General features: G+C 42.5%; 1 protein-coding gene across 2 annotated transcripts in view; it reads right to left on the bottom strand.

Annotated features, from left to right (window-relative positions):
• Positions 1–21,117, bottom strand: part of RASAL2 (RAS protein activator like 2) — a gene marked incomplete at its 5' end in the record, with an annotated part of 163,455 nt that overhangs the window by 106,304 nt on the left and 36,034 nt on the right. Inside the window, one exon of one of the 2 annotated variants that reach the window (XM_083867830.1) lies at positions 19,433–19,642. The exons of the other annotated variant lie outside the window; for it this stretch is intronic. Coding sequence (XP_083723956.1) covers positions 19,433–19,481 — 49 coding nt within the window. Of the gene's footprint in view, positions 1–19,432; positions 19,643–21,117 lie in introns of those variants that run through there. 2 annotated transcript variants of the gene reach the window in all.

Genomic DNA, 21,117 nt, shown 5'->3' with positions numbered 1-21,117 from the left:
AATAAATGAGATGGAAAAAATAGTCCTATCTGTTTAACCAAGGGGGAAAAAACCCTCTTGCCTTCACTACAATTTAAGAAACAGCTGACCATTCTAAAATCTCATAAAGAAAATATCCGCTGGTGAACGAAGAACACGCTTGCCAAGTTTTAGACCAGAACACTTAAATCTCAAGTCTACTCAAATCCCTGAAAATAGGGGGTTTCTAATGGAAATGCTGACACACCCTTGGCAATAAAGTAACAATGAAAATGACTCCTCTGGTTAAATAAAATGATAATCTGGTCTGGCAGACCAATAAAGCTTAACTGACCCACTATGGGATCCCGCCTTTAAGCTAGGCTGCATCATTCATCTCCCCAAGCACATTCCTGACGGTTGCAGATACAAAACCCTCTTTTACTTATGTGTATATATGGGAAAGGGTATCACTGCTCCCTAGAAGAGAAAGGGAGTTATCCTAAAACCTCTTTCAAATAAAAAAATTTCTCTACTCAGTAGCAAGTTAGACTTTTCAATTATAAACGACAGAAGCAACTATCTAAAAATGACCATGTTTAAGAAGTCACAACAAATAACCCCAGAAACAGAAACAGCCCTGACACTGCAATGCAATTTCTGCATCAAATAATGATGACGCCTCTTGTGCTTTGTCAACATCAGAACATAAGTCTGGAATGACAAAATGTACCTATACCACAACTCTTCTACAATTCCCATCCAGAGCAATGACGTTTCAAAGAAGCACAAGCAGTGAACACAGAGATACTGGTGCTCCCGTGAAAACGAGACACAGACTCCAGTGGAAAAAAAGTTAGCTGGCTTTTGTCTTCTGCTTTTTGATCCCTGGGGCTGCTGATCACCTTTGGCTGCAGCCCATCTGGCCCCATGGACTCACAGTGGTTCTTTAAAGTAACTCCTGACTTGACCCTCACCAACTGCTGGTAGTTTCTCCTCCTTAGTCTCTTTGCCAAGTACAGAGGCCTGGCTGTCCATGTTTTCAAGACTGAGGCAAACACATGAGAACCCCAGTTTTAACTGGGTCTGCTGTTACTGGGACCCCCACTCCTTCCAGCGATGGGTTCTCCTTCTCCTTGTTGAGCCTTTTGCTGCTAATGTGGCAGCAAAGCTTTGGCCAAATGCTTTGAATTATGCAGGCTGGTAAAGCAAGCTTCATGGAACTCCAGGAGCATGAGTAAATCCAATGGATGACGATGTGGTTCACTCCAGTGGCACAAGCCACAATCAGCAGGGAAAGCTGAGAATGTGAGGCAGGTTTCTGGTCAGCTCTGCAAGCTGTGTTTGCACAAGTTTCTGCCAACACGTTGACATCTCCTTTTGGGCTGGGAGCACAGAAGGGCAGGAGAGGACAGAAAATGCAGACAGACGGTGCAGGAGCTAAAGCCCTCCTGGGGCTGCTTGCTGTGGATTTCTAGTGTGCCTCATAACTCCTGCTGATCTCTGCCAGGCTGGGCACTCACACACACCATGCTCTTGAAACAAACCTTGGAGAGCCACTTCCTGCCCTTAAGGAGCACTCAGTACCCCTGAGGAATGACTCAGCTCAGGTAATACAGCCCCAGCTGTACCAAGGCAGGGATTTAGCACAACAGCACTTTGGACAGGACTGAACTTCAGACAAGACACCAGTCTCTGCATGAGGACAGAGATGGGCACCAGGATTCTGCCCTCCTTTTTCATCACCATCCTGTGGACATCTGACAGCAGGGAAAGATCCCTCCATCCCCTTCCAAATACAGGTGGCATTGCATTGATCACTGACTCACACAGACCACCCATTTCAGCAAGGAAACACACGAAAAGATTAACCACGTCTCAAGTTACAGCACAAAGCAACGTGCAAAACCAGTTATGGGTTAACTGCTACTCAAAACTATTTTTATTGGTGTGGCCAGGGGTTGGACCACAGCTCTGTACACCTAACAATGCAGAGAAAGGCTTCAATAAGCACTCTACGTGAAGCCCAAGAACATCAAAGTCACAGTTTAGTTTAAGTTCGAGTAATATTGAGAAGGCCTTTTACTTTTTTTTTTAACTTCTGATTTCACTTTTTATTTCATGTGTACCACTGCTCAGAAGAACACATTTCGTGATCAAAGGGAAGTTACCCTTGGCCTAACTGAGGTTTCACAGTGTACTCTAGAGAGGGTAAAAGCATCCTTCTCCACGTGCTTCTAAAAAGACAGACAAGGTTTACATGTTTATTAACATAAAAACACTGATAAACAAGTTTGCTTAGTCTACCAGTAAAGCAATTCTTTTAAATAGCTAACTCAAAAATTTTAGCCTGGGCTTCGAGTCAAACTGATCTCTCCCCTCCTTATACACATCATCAGCAGCAGCAATGATGTTCAAAACCCCTTTTGTCTACACTAATTCATGCCACTGAGTTAAAATTGGTCTCAAGTGTCTCCAGCATTTCATGTGTCCATAGAACACAAGAAATGTGTGTAATCAGGCGACTAATCCAGGGGGCAGAACCTTCTCCTTGATCCACAGTCCAGTTACTCAGGCTGCAGTCCAGTCCTTCCAGAGCAGCACTTTATCCTGGGCAGCATTTCACAGTGTCAGTATCACAAAGAAATCAGCTTACAGCAGTGACTGCCACTGTATTAGTGATGTGAGATCCCCAGCCCTACTGAGCCACCCACACAGCTGTCAGCAGGTAAAATAATGTCAGGGGGAGAAACGAGCTTGGCAATTAAGTTGAGAAAATCTGAAATATTTTCACTCTTGTTTTTAATACCAACTGCCTACAAATGTGATCCTCCACTAGCAAATTCTCCTCCACTTTTTTTTTTTTTTTTGGTAGTGTTTGCAGTTCATTGTGCCAAATCATTCATTTAGCTTTTCAGAAAATTACTATTTTCTTCCTAACAATCCCATCACTTAATCATCACATTTGACATGTTTAACAGCATTATATTTCACTACTCCTAGATATTTCAGTAATTTATGCACAAAATGCAGATTTGCTATATTGGAACGTAACTGCATTTCAGCTTTAAGATTGTATTGGGAAAACAATCTTTCTTAACTTTATAACATTTCACAGAAAATATACACAAGCAGCCTTGGAGAATATGAAGATAAATCTTTGCCAAGGGCCTCCTGTGTGGGAATTCTGCTCTCCACCATTCAGCTCTCCAGAAAAATTATCCAGGTCTGCTGCACGGAGCTTCAGCAATTTCTCAGAGTAAGTTGTTTAATAAATACTACCAGCCAATTAAAAAAGTAAAAAAGCAATACCACAGAAAACCCCAAATGCACCATTTCCAAGCAGCTGGAAGAAGGAGAACCTGGCTCTGAGGTTACAAATTAATGTTTAATGCTTGCTTGCTCTCTGGAAGCTGTCTAGTGCCTGAGTAAAGGCATTACAATGTGTAAAAAGATTTGAGTTCATAGCCTATATTGTAAAAAAAGGATGAACTACAATCTCCCACGACTGAACTGCTCCATTCCAAATTAGTTTTGGACCAAACAAACCTACCAGCTTCTCATTTTTTACCAAGACATGGAGGGTAAAAGGGGAAAGAGGAGAGTTAAAAGAGAAAAAACTCAAAACCAAAATGCCACACAACCACCAACACCCATGATAAACCCTGAACATTCATTCATCACACTTGGTTTCAACCAAGTCCTGTATTTTAATTGAGAAAATCACCAGGCTGAGCAAATACCACTTCTGAAAAGACCCCAGCTTAAGTCCACAACAACCAGCCAAAAAATGAGCTTTAACCTGTAGAAAAGTAAATCAAATTGCACTCTGGATCCTCCCTGGAGAAACCAGAAGGAATACAGAGGCTCAGGGATCCTGGACTTAGCAGTGTAGCTCCCCTTAACTCTTTTCCCATTTAAAACTAGCCCAGTGCTCAGTGCACTGGAACAGTTCATGGAGGAGTAATCAATATACAGAGCAAGAATGAAAACAGGTTTTCCAATTGACCCAACTTGACATGTAGTTAAATAGCACAGAAGATGAAAGATTTTTCCTTCCCTTTAAATTAGAGACTTTTCAAAATATTAAGTTTTGTTTATGCAAGGCTAAGTAATTAATGACCTAACATCCCCTTCCCATCTCCTATCACCAAGATGCATCTGTTTCCCCCTGCAACATTTCCTGCAGGTGGATATGACTTTTCCTCAGCTCAGACCAGTGCACCTGACTTACTCGACCTCTTAATATCTAGTGCTAATTAATGTTTAGAAGCTACACAGAGGATGAATGAAACAGCACCTTAGAAATTGTTGCATTTGGCGTCAGAGTGACTGGAAGAGTGAGGCTTGGAATTGGTGTGGCTGGAAGACAGAGATCCCTTACTGAGCCCAAAGCTCCTGAGAGCAAAGCTGCCATGGGTACCTCTCACAAGCCTGGAGTTGTCCAAGCCTTCCAGTGACCACGCTGCAAGCTCACCTGTCCCACATAAATCACAATATGCTGTTCCCACTATCACTATGTTGAGACTGAAGTGCCTCTGAACAAGCTAAATGGTGATAGCAGAGCATCTAAAAGCCACAAAGCACCTCATTTTCCTTACCTAAATTGTGGTGCCACGGCAGGCTGTAACTGCTGTCCCTGCCCCACGATTCCAAGCCCAACCTGCCACTACAACTACAACAAGCCATCCTGACTCAGCTCTGCTTTTGCCATGGTCTCATTTCTGTAGGCAGGTACTGAAAACTCTGCAAGATGCACAGGAATTTCCCTAATATGAGGAAGAACTCGTTCACTGTGCAGTGACCACACACTGAAGAGACTGTCCAGAGAGGTGTGGAGTGTCCCTCATTGGGAGACAGTCAAACCTGTCTGGATGGAAAATCCTCTGCTCTGTGCTCTGGGATGACACTGCTTGAGCAGGAAGGTGGGATCAGATGACCCCCTGTGCTCCCTTCCAACCTGATCCATGCAGTGATTCTGTGATTTCTGCCCTCTAATTCCCTGGCAAAACCACTACAATTTCTTTGCTGACACAAACTCCCCACGTGAAAATCTCCTGGTTTCATTTTTCCACGCTGTTCTCGTGATCTGCATGAGAAGCTGCTGCAGCCCTGTCCACTGAGCAGAGCAGAGACAATATAAATTTATGAGATGCTGGGATTTGGATGGATGCCAGGAAACATTAGCGAGAAAATCCCATTTCAATACATTGTGATAAACCTGCAGAACAGTGATGCCAGGTCTGAATTTCACCAGCGATCTTTTGTTGTTGTTGTTGTTGATGACCAAACACAGCTCGTGCCAAGTTTCAAGGGCTATAAAAACGTACATTTAAGAGCCAGCCAGACACACACAGAGGCTGAGCCCACACACAGCTGAGAGCCGCCCCAGCCAGCCAAGGATTTTTTGCAACATGCACTGGTGCAAATAAATAAATGCATGACCTGGAGGGAAACATGCTGGGAACTACTTTACAGCAGAATGACCTGCATGGAGTGAGTGAAGACACTCACCTTAAGAAATTTGGAGTGATTTAGGGATTTCTGCTGATGCCTTGGGAAGGCTGACCTGAAGCAGAGACTAGACAGAGCTAGAGAATAAAACAGTTTTTACTGAAAGGCCTTTAGGGCACACCTTGGGTAATACAGGAGCCTGACCAGGGCTACACTCAAGGTAGACTAAGAATGGTCACAAGATGGTTGACCGGTCACAGAGTCTTACATTTTTATAAGTTTTGGTCCATTTTCATGTTGGGGTTCAATTGTCCAATTGCAGCTCCAGGTTGTGAGGTCCCATCCTTCTTGTTCCTCCCTTCAGCCCACCCTTGTTTGTGCTTCTGGGCCTGAAAGTTGTCCTTTTTTGTTTTGTCTACCTACGCTGTGAAGGGAGCTCATCAGCACTTAATATGAGGCTCAGAGCTGCACTCCTGGGCAGCAGAGAATCTGAAATACATGAAAGCTCAAACTTAAGGCATCACTGTGAGGAAGGTGAGCCCTCAGCCCTGGCCTGTGACACAGCTGCTCCCACAGCTCTGGCTCCTCTGTGGCCTGAACCCTGAGCTGTGAAGCCACTGGCACACACGGGGAGCTCAGGCTGGGAGGAAAACCTCTGGAGCCACAGATCAGCAGCCTGAGCCCCTGGAGAAAGACAGCTGCACTGACCCACCTCACTGTCAACTTCTGCAACTCTGCAAATAAATCAATGTGTTTACATAAATATACAAACTTTGACTGCATAAAGGAAGAAAGTGCTTATACCCAGTCTGACATCTATTTCTCCATGATTACATGTTGGGCTCAGTACCATCAGAAATATCATACACAAGCTGCTCATTTCAGGTTTTAATAGCCTTGTTTTTCAGCAGGCAAAATTCACTTCCCATCACCCCTCTTCATTCCCAACTGAAGAGTTCAGGATTTTTGTGGAGAGAGTGGGGAAAAAGCCCATTACTGCTGCAATCTTAAAGCAAGGGTTTTACCAGCAAAAAACAGTTTTATTGCTGGATGTGATCCCTGTGTTCATCAAACCAACTGCAGCCTAAACTACTAGGGGAGAAAACACAGTTATAGTATATAAGCAATTTAATGGATAAACATCACCAAAATGGTCTTGATAACTATGCCCAAATAGCAGGTGCATTTATCCATTCTTTCCAGCCTTTATTTTTATGTAACTAGAATATAAATGTATATTTATATATCCTCACTGCATAAAATAAGACCTACCAACTCTCCACTAAACATATTAGAAGCTGAGTTTATAATTTTTATTCTGTATCTTTTTTAATTAGTTGCTGTAACTGTTATTTTATTTATAATTTATTTATTATCTTATTTTATCCTTTTTTAGAGTGAGTAAGCTATCTTTATATCAACAACTCCTTCACACAATACTAGTTCTGTAAATACATTTTAAAATGTAAATATATTTTAAAAGCTTCTCAAACACTGGAAATCCCACTGTGAGAGCCAACTGGCAGCAAAAGATAACCACCAGCTAATTGACAACACTCTTCAAAAATCACTGGAGAGTGTATTCTTACAGTGTATATAAAGAACTTTAGCAACATGCATAATTTAATTTTTGCATTCCTCATCTAAACACCACCAGTAATAGAAATACTCTGTCTGCTGTGACGACCTTTCAGACTGAATCCAACCATGAACCCAAAACTGCCAAGTGCACCACTAAGCCATGTTCCCATACAGCAAAACACAGGGAAGAATTTACAAATCCAGAATTATTTTAGGCTCTGAATTTAGGTAGAGCAATTCCTTGAGCTGGATGAGAACTATCCTAAAACCCACCTTGAAGCCCCATTGGAATGTTATGCTAATATCAGCAAATTAAAGTGCAACAACTGACAACAAATCAGTGACAGCCGGAATTTAGGATTAAACCTTCATCTAAATGGAGAAACAAACTCCAGAGTGGAAAGATGAAACATCCTGGTATCTCAAAATGCCAAAAGCCTGAAATTAAAACACTTGGGAGTAGCATGGAAAAAGGGTCTGTGTAAAATTCCAGGCGCTATAGCACTGCATTGAGAAAGTAGTAAAAAAACAACCAAAAAAGAAATAAAAAATAATGGGGTGGAGGGAAGAAAAAAAGAGCATTTCTTAAATGCAAATGACCTTCTAACCAGCATTTCTCTCCACAGGTTGTCTATCAGGAACAGCCCTGAATCAGTGCAGAAGCCACACGTCAGGGCCAGTGATGAAGCGCTGGAATGAAGATGTACCTGCTGCCAGCCTGGGCACCAGGCCTGGAGGAGATTCCAGCACTGGCAACTGAGCCAAGGGATGAAGCAAGGTGACCTGCAGGCACCAAAACAGCATGGAGAGAGAAAGGAGCACACCCTCTGACTGAACCTCTGTGCTTGCAGTTTAAAGAATGATTACAGATGCCTAGTGTAGGACACGGCTCGTGACACACTGCGTGATCTCTGAGAGCTCAACCTGTATGTCCTGGCACTGGCCTGGGAATTTAATGTACAAAAAGAGTCTCTCCCCAAAAGAGAAAGACACAGAAGGATTTCAACCTTTGAAGGGACAGGAAGGAGGGAGGAAGAGAAAGAAAGAAGATAATTCTCTTTCAGAGACTATTTAAGGAACTAATTTGTGACACACGCACACACTTCCTCACCACAGGACAAAACAAAGAAATGGACATTATGAAAAAGGATTTGTATGAAGCAGAAGTCATTGCATCCCAGGCAGGGTCCCCAGCCACCAAGGCCACCATCAGGACTGCTGCTGCTCCCAGCTGCACATGGAGCCCTGTCCTCCAGCAAGCCACGCACAAGCACTTCATCTCTTTTGTGTCTTCTCATTCATTATTATGGTACAAGACATCGCTTCTGTTTCAAGTTCCAAAATGAGAGGGTTTGTTTCATTAGGTGTGAACACCAAATGACCAGAACTGCCTCTCTCATAGGTCAATCCTTCCCAAATTGAGCACGGTCCCATTTGTAAGTCTGTGCAAGCAGCACTTTCAGTAGGCAGCCACTGTTAAGCAATCTCTTTTTTTTTTTTTTAAATACAGTCTCAATTATTTTCATTGCAAAGAATGGAATTTTAACCAAAATGTTTAACAAACTATGATAAAAACAAAGGAAACAACCCCCCCCAAGAACTGCATATTCTTGTTTAGAGCAAAATCCTCTCCAGTTGACATTTCTGAAATGCCTTTTTTTGTTGTTTTCTCACTTCATCGGTAAAAGGGAAAATGAGCTGATATTTGCTATTTTTACCTTAACCACACTAGCACTGTTAGCAAACCGTGCTCCATCCTCACTCACCAAGCAGCATGGAACTGCTGTGAACAATAAAGTCTGGCTTTGAAACTGTACCTTGAAGTCTCAAACCAACCTGCCAACAAGTCCAGAATATTTGCTCTAAATATAAAACACAAAGGCACTCCAGGTTTTATAAAGACACAAGCAATCACCAAGAGTTAGACTAAATTAATGAGCATATGTATTCCAATTCCTACAGACAGGACAGCACCCGTCTGGCTTCACTTAGGAACTTGTTATAATCCCTGCCTTATAAAAAGGTTTTTACACATATGAAACACTCATATACTAGTGAGACATAAAATCAGGATGTAATCAAACCTCCACAGTTTTATGTACAAATCCCTCGGGATTCAAGCTGCAAAACCAAACATGAATAATTGCATCTATTTTCTAATAAAGACCATGTGCTCTGGGACATGAGTACACAAGTTTTCAAGAACTCTGCACAATATTTCTGGAGGTATTTCTACTTCAAATAAGCAACCCAGTTAAGCAGAGATAAACACATGCACACACATTGGTGACCTTGTTTAAACAATGCACCAATCACTGTGATAAATCTGGTTGCCAAATCTAAATATAGACTTTTAGGAAAAAACAATGGAGTTTGAGTAGAAGAAGCCTTCTCCTATTTACTGTTTACCTAATTACCCAAATGACTGTGCAGTTTGGCCTCTCTCCCCTTTTGGAGCAGCGTGACCACTGGGAGCCAAGAGAGCTCTGGCTGTTACTGGAATCGCAGCGTGATCCGGCACATTTGATGCTCTGAGTGCACTTGGTGCAATTTCAAAGCTTGTCTCACAGTTTGGGTATGTGCATACTCTGCTTCCCCCAGACAGCCCCATGCCTGACACAAGGCAGATAGGCACTGCAGCACTGAGTCACTGCTACAGAAACAGGTTTTTTCAAAATAATTTTTTAATTTTTTTTTGTTTTTAAATGAAGGCATGGGGAGAAGAAGAAAAATCCCATTCAAAACCAATTCTTAAGTTTCCAACTTCGGGTGCCCAAGCAGAAAATGAGAGGAGGAGGGAGCACGGGGCAAAAGGAGGAGGAGAAAGTTCTTCTATTAAGGGTTATATTTTTAGACTGTTACTAATTTTGTTTTGTCACTGTGCTACAGAAGCTAGACCTGTGTGAATTAATGCAGCATTATCCTTTCTAATTTTTGCTCAGTCCAGGCTGAAGTCTTAACCTAATCTCCTTACATGGGACATGGCAGGGCATTTGTTCCCCCTGCCCTGCTGTGGCTCATAGCTTTCCACCAGATATTCCTGCCTGCAGCACACATCCAGCCATGTATTCCCTCTCTTTCCCAAAGCATGTAAAAACCAAGGAGAATTCCCCCCTTTTGTGTTTGGAAATGAAAATATATGTACTGAGGACACCAAACTTGAAATCCTGATTTGTTGTGAAGTACATCAAGATAATGGGATTTATCCCACAATGTATGGGAAGGAACACCACTGAAATGCTTTTCCTTCTTGCTAAAAAATACATCTTAAAGTGTCTTTGCCCTTCTTGATTTATGGATATTTATATGCCAAATTTTGCTGGGCAGGCTGAGGCTAGAGGAGAGAAATCTGCACCCTCTATTCTCTGCTCTATTTTAGTCTGTAATGATTATGTATACCAGTTATTCTTATTGTTTCAAAGCAAGTTAGTTTTAACTTGTATTTTTTTAACAAGTTTCTGTCCCCAGTTGTCATTATTAGGGTTATTGTCAAGCTATTTTTTTATTTCCTTTCTCCACGTTTGCACAGCACAGGCCCAACCCATTTGTGACTTCTCTCCCTAGATGCAAGTTGACACACAGAGATCAATTACACAGAAATACAATGACTTACAGTAAAGAAATCATTGGGGAAAAAACAAACATATGGACCTCAACTTATTTATAAATATCTTCAAAAAGGAGCCTGGAAACATCCCACCCCAGGCTGGCAGTGCACAAGGCAGAAGTGGTGGGGAGTGGCAAGGGAAGAGGCAGACAGTCAAGGATTTTATTTTTTGTCTTATTAAAGTTTTGTTTTATTCTTTCCAGAAAAACAAGAAAGGCCAGGAAATCCTCAGAATTTGGCATTCCCAACACCACCTCTTTAGAAGAACACAAGGTCCTGGCTTCCTGTTCCCTCCTCACTTCACAGCAAGTGAGGACAGAGCAGGACAATGCCAACGTCAGGAATGCTACAAACAGAACAGCAGCCCTGTAATTCAACTCTGTGTTAAATTGGGGTTATTCTATTTACTTATATTTTATACTAATGCATCCAGATTTTTAACTATGAAAACCCAGGTCAAGTCTTAAGAGTCACTAACGCTCCTCCTACACATTCTCATCTCTGGACCAAAGATTAACTGGCCAAGCCTCCTGCAAAAACAGTCTCTTCTCTGACCATCAGCAGCCAGAAGAATTTGGGAGTAGAGATGATTAAACAAGAAGGAAGGATGAAAGGAAAAGATCCCAAAGCTCAGAACAACCCTCTCCCCACTTGCAACCCTGATAAAGGGGAAAGGAGGGGACAGGGGGCCCAGTTAGTGCTTCTCCTGCTCACACCAGGCATGCAAAAGCAGGAAGGGTGATGGAACACACATAAAACTCTCCTCTCCAACCCCTGCCTTAGGCTACAGCTTTGGAGCAGCTGTGCCCTCCTGCATCTCAACCAGAGGGCCAGGCACAAACAGCTTCAGACTAAAAGGTGCTGGTGGCTCAGGACTGACACACAATTTACCCAGGAGAAGCTGCTGTGGTTTCATCATCACGCAGCTGGCATGATGTCCAGCAGCAGGGGCCAAAACTCACCTCCCTGCACAAACACACATTTATGGACAGCTGAAATCAAAACAAAATCAAGTTCTTCCTGTCTGAAAAGCTGTCAAGCATATCAAGTCCTTCTTTTACCTTCTTGACTGTCTAGAAAACTGACATAAGAAAATTGATTATATCTCTGCAATAAACTGTAGTAGAAGACAAGGGGAAAAAAGGGCAAATCTGAATATATTTGCTAAAATATAAACCCCTCAAGGAATATAATTTGCTGCAATTAAATACAAAAAGCCAACCCTCAAGATAAGCCTTAACAAATCACCTTGAGAATTTAATAAGTTGTGGTTTGGTTTGGGGAATTTTTCAGTGCATCTGTTAATGCATTTACCTGGCCTGTCAAACCCAGAACTTTTGAAGTTCTCACACAAATGAACAGAGCAGCCAGAATAGAAGTGGGCAAGACAGTCTGGGACCACTGAGAGAACTGTTTCATTAAAAAGGGTTTGAATATTTAATTACTGAACTAGAAAGAAGTCTCAAGTCTCAGCTTGTATCATATGACACTTCACTGAATTTATATGCACAAAGAGAGTAGGTTTAGATTAGGTATTGGGCAGAAATTCTTCCCTGTGAGTGTGGGGAGGCCCTGGCACAGGGTGCCCAGAGAAGCTGTGGCTGCTCCATCCCTGGAAGTGTCCAAGGCCAGGCTGGATGGGGCTTGGAGCCACCTGGTACAGTGGAAGGTGTCCTGCCCATGGCAGGGGGGTGGAACAAAATAAGCCTTAAGGTCCTTCCAACTCAAACCTACTAGGATTCTATGATAAATTCATTTACCAGATGCAGCAACATCACCGTGGGAAGCTGCACATCTGCCATCTAACTTTTGGATTCAGACTCTCACAGATGAGCAATAAATTACTGATACCAAAGTGCTTGAAAAGAGCTGATAATTCTACAGATATTTACTGTCCTACAGTAAATACACAGTTGCTGTTACACTTCAAAAAAAAATTAGTTGTTGATATCTAAAATAACTCTTATTCAGTCTTTAGATATAAAGAGTTATCTGAACAAGCTCTCTTTTGAGTCTGCATTTCAAGTCTTTCCTGTCTGGATCCCTAAAGATCAGATGCAGGCCATATTTCTGATGCACAGAAGGCGTGAGCTCCTCTTTCTGTATTTTCTTATTTTCTTTGTTCCCCATCATCCACAGATGATGTTCCCCAAGCAGCTGAGAAGTGGAATGATCCATTCCCAGAGCCAACACCATGAGTCACTGTGTATTCACAAGTCAGGGTACAAGATCTCCCAACACTTTCCCCCTCAAATCCCAACCACTTTGCGAACTTTCATTGTGCCTAAATTAAACAGCTTTTGTTATCAAGTGAATAAAAATTCACATTTCCTGCCAAGCCACTAAACCACATCTAAGTGGTAGAATGTACACCCAATTAGGCATTTCTTAGTGGTTTACGTGGAAATTCAGGTATGCTGAGAATGACTTTGCAAAGCTGCAATGGTCATCTTGACAGAAGGAGGGTAACTAAGCCTGTGAAGTCCAGAGAGAATCAACAACTCAACATTTACTGGATCTCAGAAGCACAGGCAAAGGCCAGCAAATCCAGGACTCGCTGGGCTCTTGTACCCTGCAGGAGCTCTAGCTGTGAGCTGACCTCGTAGGAACACACTTTGTTGTTCTGATCTGTTTAAAACCTTTCACTTGGGTGCTTGTGCTTTTACAATTCCACAGTTTGAAGCGGCTCATCAAAGGAGCCTGTAAGAGAAGGTGAGAGGACACAAACACCTCTTCAACTGGCTTTGTTAACACATCAGTCTGCAGTGGAATTTGAAGTCTGCAAGAAGTTTTCCAGAAATAGTGCATGATTTATGCAGAGATGATTGCACATCAATTTCTTATTCAGAATCTTTGTCACATTCACTGGGAAAAAAAGTTGGGTTTATTTCTGTCCTTCATTCTTCTACCCTACTGGGTTCTTTCAGTTACTTTTCCCACTCACTCTCCTCTGCTCTTCCCATGCAACAAACTATCAAACATAGCCAATAAATGAATTAAATCCCACAAGCTTGCCTGCTGTAGTCACTGTACTTTTCATGGCTGAATAGTCCACATCCATTCAATTCCCATTTACAGGGATTGATCACTGAATTGAACAGGAGAGTTCATCCACCTGCACCTCTGCTTTCAGCCAATTTTTGAGAGTCCTTCTTATAATCACACCTCTAGACTATCAAATGAATCACAGTTCAATAGAGTCAATACTGCAAAAAAATTCTATTCCAACACTAACTTACATTTTCTCTTTTTAAAGCCAGCAATGAAACAATATTAAAATAGAAGCTGCAGCTCTTTTATCATTAAGACCTCTATATTTTGTACTAGATAGCTATTAAGGGAACTTCTGAATGAACCAGAAGGTGGTAATTTCTAGGTAATCCCACCAAAGGCAGAAAAAGGCAGGGGGAAGGGACATCACTGCTCTCACATTCTTTTCCTATTATTTAATGCAATGCAATTAAATGCAAGGGTTCCTTGTAAAACAACTGAAGCCAATCACCACAAACCACACTACAGGGAAAATTAGGCAGAATTTCTGCAGCAATACAGAAGAGAATAGTGACACACAGCACAATGTCTCACTAAAGGATGAATAAATGTGCATTTAAAGCTCAGAAATTGAGAGCCAGAAATAAGAGGGAAAACAAGACAGAGAGAGGAAGGGCAAGGGAAGAGAAGGAAGAAACATGTGCTCATTATCTCAGGAGCTTAACTCCAGAGATTCCAGAAGGGGTAAAGAAGCAGCAGAGAGATTCCAGTGCAGCAGCTCCTGACACAGACAGGTCTAAGGCTGCCATTACCTCGCCATACACATTTGGTGATCGATGTGGAGCTCTGGAAACCTGACAGGTAGAAAGCTGCAATTTAGCAAGAATAGTTATTTAAAGCACTTACTCAGGAAAAAGCTGAATTTAGCTCAAGGAAGAGGCCGGTGCCTGTGATTGCCCCAGAAAGTACCTGGCCATGGCCAAAGTTTCATACAGGGACTTTTAAGACTTTAAAATCTACAGACACAATCAGGAAATAAATGTTTGTATTTTTTTCTGACTAGCCTAATTATAACTTTCAGCCCCAGAGGTGCTTTCAGTATTCACAAAACTCAGTTTAAATTCACTCTTCCTATTACCTAAGCTATCATCTAATTTGTTATCTCCTCCCAGGCCCTACTAAAACTGAAACTGGAAACCTCATTTTCAAAACAGTAATTCTCCTACTGTTACCTGATAACAAGCCTCAGGATTACAAATTTAATCACAATAATAACTGAATACACTGACAAGTGAACACAAATACTTCCAGTGTTTACACCAGCAGCAATAATTAGTGTTTTCTCATGTCAGAAAGTGACTGCAGATTTACCTCCACAAAGAAAGTGACTGGAACAATACAAGTAGCAGTCCCTTACTGAAGGGAAGATACAGAGATACAAGAACAGGAAAAAGGTTACTTTTAATGCAAGGTACCTTCAGAGACAATAAAATTTATTGCCAAAGTGATTTATTATTAATCCAACTTTTTTTTTTAGAGGCTAGAATGTTTTCATTATTAAAAAAAAAAAAAAAAAAAAAAAAAGAAAAAGAAAAATATATCTAAGTTCCCAGAAAACAGAAATAGGAACTTACTAAGATTTTTTACTTTACATGGCTCAATTTCCTCTCCCTCCTGCAATTATCTGTCTGCAGAGGAAATAGCACACAACGTTCTGTGCCTGGCTAGGAGGTTCATAAGAACAATGAATATACAAGGTAATACTATATTATTTTTAAACAGATTCTTTTCTTTCTTGTTTTGTTGTTGTTTGCTTTTAAAGAATATTAAAAGCCTTTCTGCAGACAGGATTCTGATGGCTCCATGACAGAAGAATGCAGCAGTACTAAATGCAAAACAGATTTAGAGTATTTCTGACACCTGTGCTGCAAGACTGTCACTAAACGAGATGCTTTTCTGAGTAAATATGTTCTGTAACATCTTCACTTGAACAGGAGCATAAATGTCACTGCACTCAGGTGATGAAATCCCTGCTGAAACTCCCTTATCCATGGGTCCTGATGTGACAGCTCCGGGGCTACCACCCTTAAAAGCCATGCTGCTCTATATAAAGGTAAAGGTCCCTGATTTATCATCCTCAGCACTCTCAGACAGAAGTTATTCCTGATGCTTAAATAAAATTACCCAAGATCCCTGTTACTACCGTTATTTACCTGCCAACACACAGACATGTAAAGATGGTGCAACCATTAAGGGCTGTTACTTTTCTGCTATTTGAGAGCTTTGATGTGAAAACTTGAAAGTTCATTTAACAGCTTCTTACATCCACTGTCATCCTGCAGAACCTCCAGGTGATATGGCAGCATCAGCTGCGGTGATGCAGCTGAAGTAAGGGGTGGCATAGCTAGAAAACAAAGGATACTGCTTAGCTCGGTACTTCTCAGTAAGTTTTCGCCACTTTGCTGTTCTTTAATGTGTTGAGTTTTCCATTCAGTTTGTATTTTTATATAAGACAAACAATAATATTCAAGAACAACCAGTTTCAGTTGACTTAAAAGTCTCTTCAGCTAGAGCAAGGCTCAAGCTTATTTCAGTTTACCCCAAATCCAAACAACGGTTTGCATTTTCTCTGCACTTGTACAACAGCAGATAGGCAAATTAAAGAGTATTTAAAAGTAGCAGGGATCTCAAGAGAGGAGAGATAAATCCAGCAACATTTGTTAGGCTGGCAAAATGCCATTTGCCAATTTTGACCATGACATTTTATAACCTTTTTGCTTTAAATAAAGATCAAAACCTTAGGATGTTCAGTTTCACCACCACTTCATGAAATGCTCACAAGTTCTCCACCATAACTAACCTTAAACATATTTATACATTAGTAGGAGTCATTAAAAATATTTCATAATATTAAAATATTACATTCTAAAGGGGTCATAAAAAACCTACTGTCTCAAAGTATGTGGAATATAAATCCTGCTGAAATAGTATCTGACCACATCTGTTCTTATACAAAAGTGACCACTTAGAAGTCCCTTTTAAAGTCTGATATTTCATGTAGTTCATTAATCCTGAAATCTCTGAAAGCTGCTGTAAGTTGCTGGTGACTAGTCAAATGCATAAATTTGGACCACACAAACCCATGATCACTTTCAGATCTCCTTCAAGTAAATCTCTCCCTAACAACTAAGAATGGAAGAAAATATTTTTTTTTAATGACATGAGAAGTGCTAAATAAAGAAGAATGGTCACCAGACAAAAACTCTGATCGGTAAAGACAAAATCAGCATCTTTTGCAGCAGACTTTCTGCCAAAATTACATGTGACAACACAGAATAAGGTGTAGATCTGCATTTTTGCTGTTCCCCATACCATAAAGACTAGAAAATAAATACTGTAAGTGTCCTTGTGCTTCTTTGTAACATTTCCTTCCTGTGCCATTTCTTTTTCCATCTGACAGCTAATTGCAGTGGTCCTTTCATCCATGGACTGGTATGGAGGCTGGGATTACAGAGCTGAGGTGCCAGCACTCAACCCCCTACAAGTGCAGGAACCCGACTGGCTTCAAGAACGTGCTTTCCCTGGGGGAGAAGGAGTGCCTGTATTTACACACCCTACCCAAGTGCTTTTTCAATGGGTACACTTGTTCCAGAACCACATCTTACTCTCCCAGCATTCCCAACTTCCTAACATCCTGCAGGCACTTAAAAAACCCATTTAACACACCTCCCCACGGTGTAAACAGTGAGATTTAAGGGAAAAAAACAAACCCAAAAAACCAAACAACCAAAAAACCACAGCTCTGCAGGGGTTCTGAAATCATGCTATTATCAAAGCCAAGGCTATTTACACGTTGCCCTTTTGGCTGTGTTTCCCTCAACAAAGAATCGTGCTTTAAAACATTGATGGACTAAAACTTCTCTGAAGAAATGTACACAAAGTAAATGTGTTCTCTAGTCACTTAATACCTGCTAGACTTGCCTATAAAAAAACCCCTCTATGTTAATTCTCAGACTGACTTTTTTTTAAAGTGAAATTTCAACTAGAATAATTCCATTCTCCTTATCCCTGAAGCAAGTAAAAGGGGCCTAGAAGAGACCTGGAGAGGGACATTTGATGAGGGCATGTAGTGACAGGACAAGGGGAAATGGCTTTGCACTGATAGAGGACAGGGTCAGATCAGATATTGGGAAGAAATTCTGCCCTGTGAGAGTGGCGAGGCCTTGGCACAGGTTTTCCAGAGAAGTTGTGGCTGCCCCATCCCTGGAAACATCCAAGGTCAGGTTGGAGGGGACTCGGAGCAACCTGGGACAGTGGAAGGTGTCCTTGCCCATGGCAGGGAGGTTGGAATGAGATGATCTTTAAGGTCCCTTCCAACCAAACCATTCCATGGTTTTATGACATTTATTTTCACTCAGCTTCTTTCTGTAAAGATTGCTTAATTTACCCAAAGTCTCAAGCTATTTATAGAGAGATCAAGGAGATCTCCTCTACAGTTTCCTGTATTTGTCACACCACATCTGTCACAATGCAATCCAAGGAGATTACTCTGTTTCAAGTCATATCTTCATTTTCCTTAAAGGCAGAAAGTCATGGATTCTGAGAAGTCCTGAGTGAGTAGGGAGAGACCAGTAAGTCTAGGCTAGAAGAGAACAGCATTTGCCAACGAGACCCCTTCCCAGCAAAGGGCAACACAAAACATCCAGCCCCTAACTTCTACAGAAGAGAAGTGCTTGTGCCTCCACTGCCCCCTCCACGCTCCCAGCTGCAGCCCTGGGAGAGAAGGGCAGCAGCCAATAACTCACACAAACGTCCTAATTTCCAAGAACAGTTTTTCATTAAAATTCACACACTGATAAAATTGGCACTTGGATAAACTTTACCACATGGGGCTCAGGTTGTGTCCTGCTATCCTTATCCCAGCCTGGAGCAAAGAAGTTGTCCTGCTTCGGGAGGGCTGTTTCAGTCTGATAACTCACCTAATCAGTCCTAATTAGTCAGAGTCATTGAAGAGCCTTCTGCCCTATTAAACAGTCATTCCCTCTGATATGGCACTGCAGAAATTGTTTCCTGCTGAGGCAGTTTGGGATGTCTGCTTTGCAGAATGGCAGCATGAAAAAAGGTGCTTGCACCAGAAATCACAAGGCTAATAAAATCAATTCCTGACATTTGAGACAGCCTCTTAAAAACAGTCACTGGGTATGCATATAATCACACTCCATAATTACACTAATTTGCACAATTAAGATCTGGATAAACACCATAAATTTAAATTAAGAACCCCAGGCACAGGCTGGTGCTGCCACTGTAATATTTTAAAATCCAAAATATCCAGCACTGCTGATGACAATTTCTGTAACCACGCAACATGAGAACACCTTACTGAAATCCAGACAGATATTTGCCACCAAATCAAAAGTACAGGAACGAAGCAATAAAGTAGTTTCTTCTACAGCTCATCGGTGTTGTTTTCTACTCAACCTCATCTTTTGGTGCAGTCACAACTCACACAGCAGTTTAAATGCTCCTGAGATGCCCATCTCCTGCAAACTCCCCACACCCTCCAAAACTTCCAAATCAGACAGACTGCTGCTGTTACAGAGCAGAAATCCCAGGGCAGGCTAAGAAACAGACTTTAAACACACATTCACCTGGACAACCATCTTCTCCACAGACAAAGGTTTTGGCATTTCCAGGTTGCCATCTCACACTGGAGACGAAAGATGAAAACAACAGCAACACCCAACAGCTCTCTGCCTGCTACCACATTTCTCCTCCCAGGCACCTAAACCCTTCTGAGCAGTTATCTCTCCCATCAGACAAGATGTTTCCCGTACTCACCACTCCATGTCTTTGCCTGCATCAGCATCTTCCTCATCAGGCTTGCCATGCTGGAATTTTTCCCCGTGTTGCCTGAACCTGCTCAGGCCCAAACCAGGTGGAAGAGGTAAAAACAAGACACCTGCATCTTGTCTCTGCCAGCACCGTGGCTGTTCCTGCAGAGGCTGAGCAGCGACTGGAGGAGCAGGGCTGAGCACACACACACACACACACACACAGAGGGACACACACGCGTGCATGCACACGCACAGGAAGCCTGGAACTGAATCAGTATTAAAGGGACTGACTTCCTCCTTCATGCTCCAGTATCTTGGCCGTAAACAGGCACTGCACATTCGCTGGGTGAAGCCGAAAAGCCCAGCAGTGAAGGACAAAAGAAGGGAGTGGCTCCAGCAAGGAATAACTATTTTAAATACACAAACATCTTCCCATCAGATTAAAACTAGCTTTTAAATTAGGCAGATTCTGAAGCCATTGTTGTGACAAGGGAACTCAAGACAAACAGGAGACGCTGCTTCCTCCTCTGGAGAGGTCTCCTGGATTTCCAGTACGAAGCGTCCTATAAGCATTCCAAATGCCTGCTCAAAAAGTGTCCATGAAAAGAGTTCCAGTCACTCCAGGGATAGAAGGCAAAGAAGGGGGAGGCAGATGCAGAAACAAGTCCCCAGAAGAGGCACCAACACCTACAGTGGCTGCACCTTGCAGTGCAGCAGCAGTGGAGGAGCAGAGCAGGGATGCTGAGATTGTGTAGAGGTCAGAGCATACGGCTTTGGCTGCCCCACAAGCCAGTCCCCAGCTCTCCAGGAACCAGGTCAGTCTGGCAGAAATGAATGTGTGTGCAGAGATTTGGCAGGAGCCAAACCCATCCTCCCCAACAGCGTTTCAAGCAGAGCCTGCTTGTGTTCTGGGAGATCCCCACCTCACCACATGAAGCCTCGGGCTCCTTCAGCTGCCAATGGCTTTTCCCCACCATTTTGTGGCATTTCCCTCACGGCAGCTCCACCTCTGAGCAAACAGAGCACACCACCAGCATGCACCAAACCCTTCTGCACAGATCCAGAGGGATCTAACATTTGCTCCACTGTTGGCAATAAAAGCTCTCTTGATGGAGAAGAGAGCAGATGGGTCAAGTTCTACTGACCCAAAATGCTCCAAAAGAAGATGATGATTTCTCTGACAACTCCACTGGCTCCCCGGCAGGTTCATGCACTTGGAGACAACTTGAGCAAGGGCAAGCAGAGCCCATGAGAGAGACAGCAGCAGCCACTCATATCCAGCAATGAGCTCACAGACACCTGGCTGCAGCCTGTGACAAGCAGGGGGGCTCTGGACAGGGTCCAGAGTGTGTGAAGGGAAAGAGACACACACAGACTGCGCCCAGCTCTGGCCAGCAGCAGCTCTCCAAACCTGCATGTCTTCTGCCATCAGGGAAGCCTGCCACATCCAAGCATCCTTGGAAGGAGAGAAGAGGGAGAATGGACAGGGGAGTCCTGGTCCATCCCTAAGGGTCCAGTCCTTGGTCCATCCCAAGCAGTGACCTTTCTCACTTGGCTGGGACAGAGACATAGCAACCCTTCTGCTCACAGTAATCACTAGAGGCTCTTCCTGTCTCTGAAAGCACACCAGAGTTATAGCAGTTCTGGGTCTGGAGCCTTCAGCAGGCAGTGTCTTCACTGATAACACCA

The sequence above is a fragment of the Zosterops lateralis genome, assembly GCF_965231275.1.
Source record: "Zosterops lateralis genome assembly, chromosome: 9".
NCBI lineage: Eukaryota > Metazoa > Chordata > Aves > Passeriformes > Zosteropidae > Zosterops > Zosterops lateralis.
This window is presented reverse-complemented; position numbering and strand designations above follow the sequence as displayed.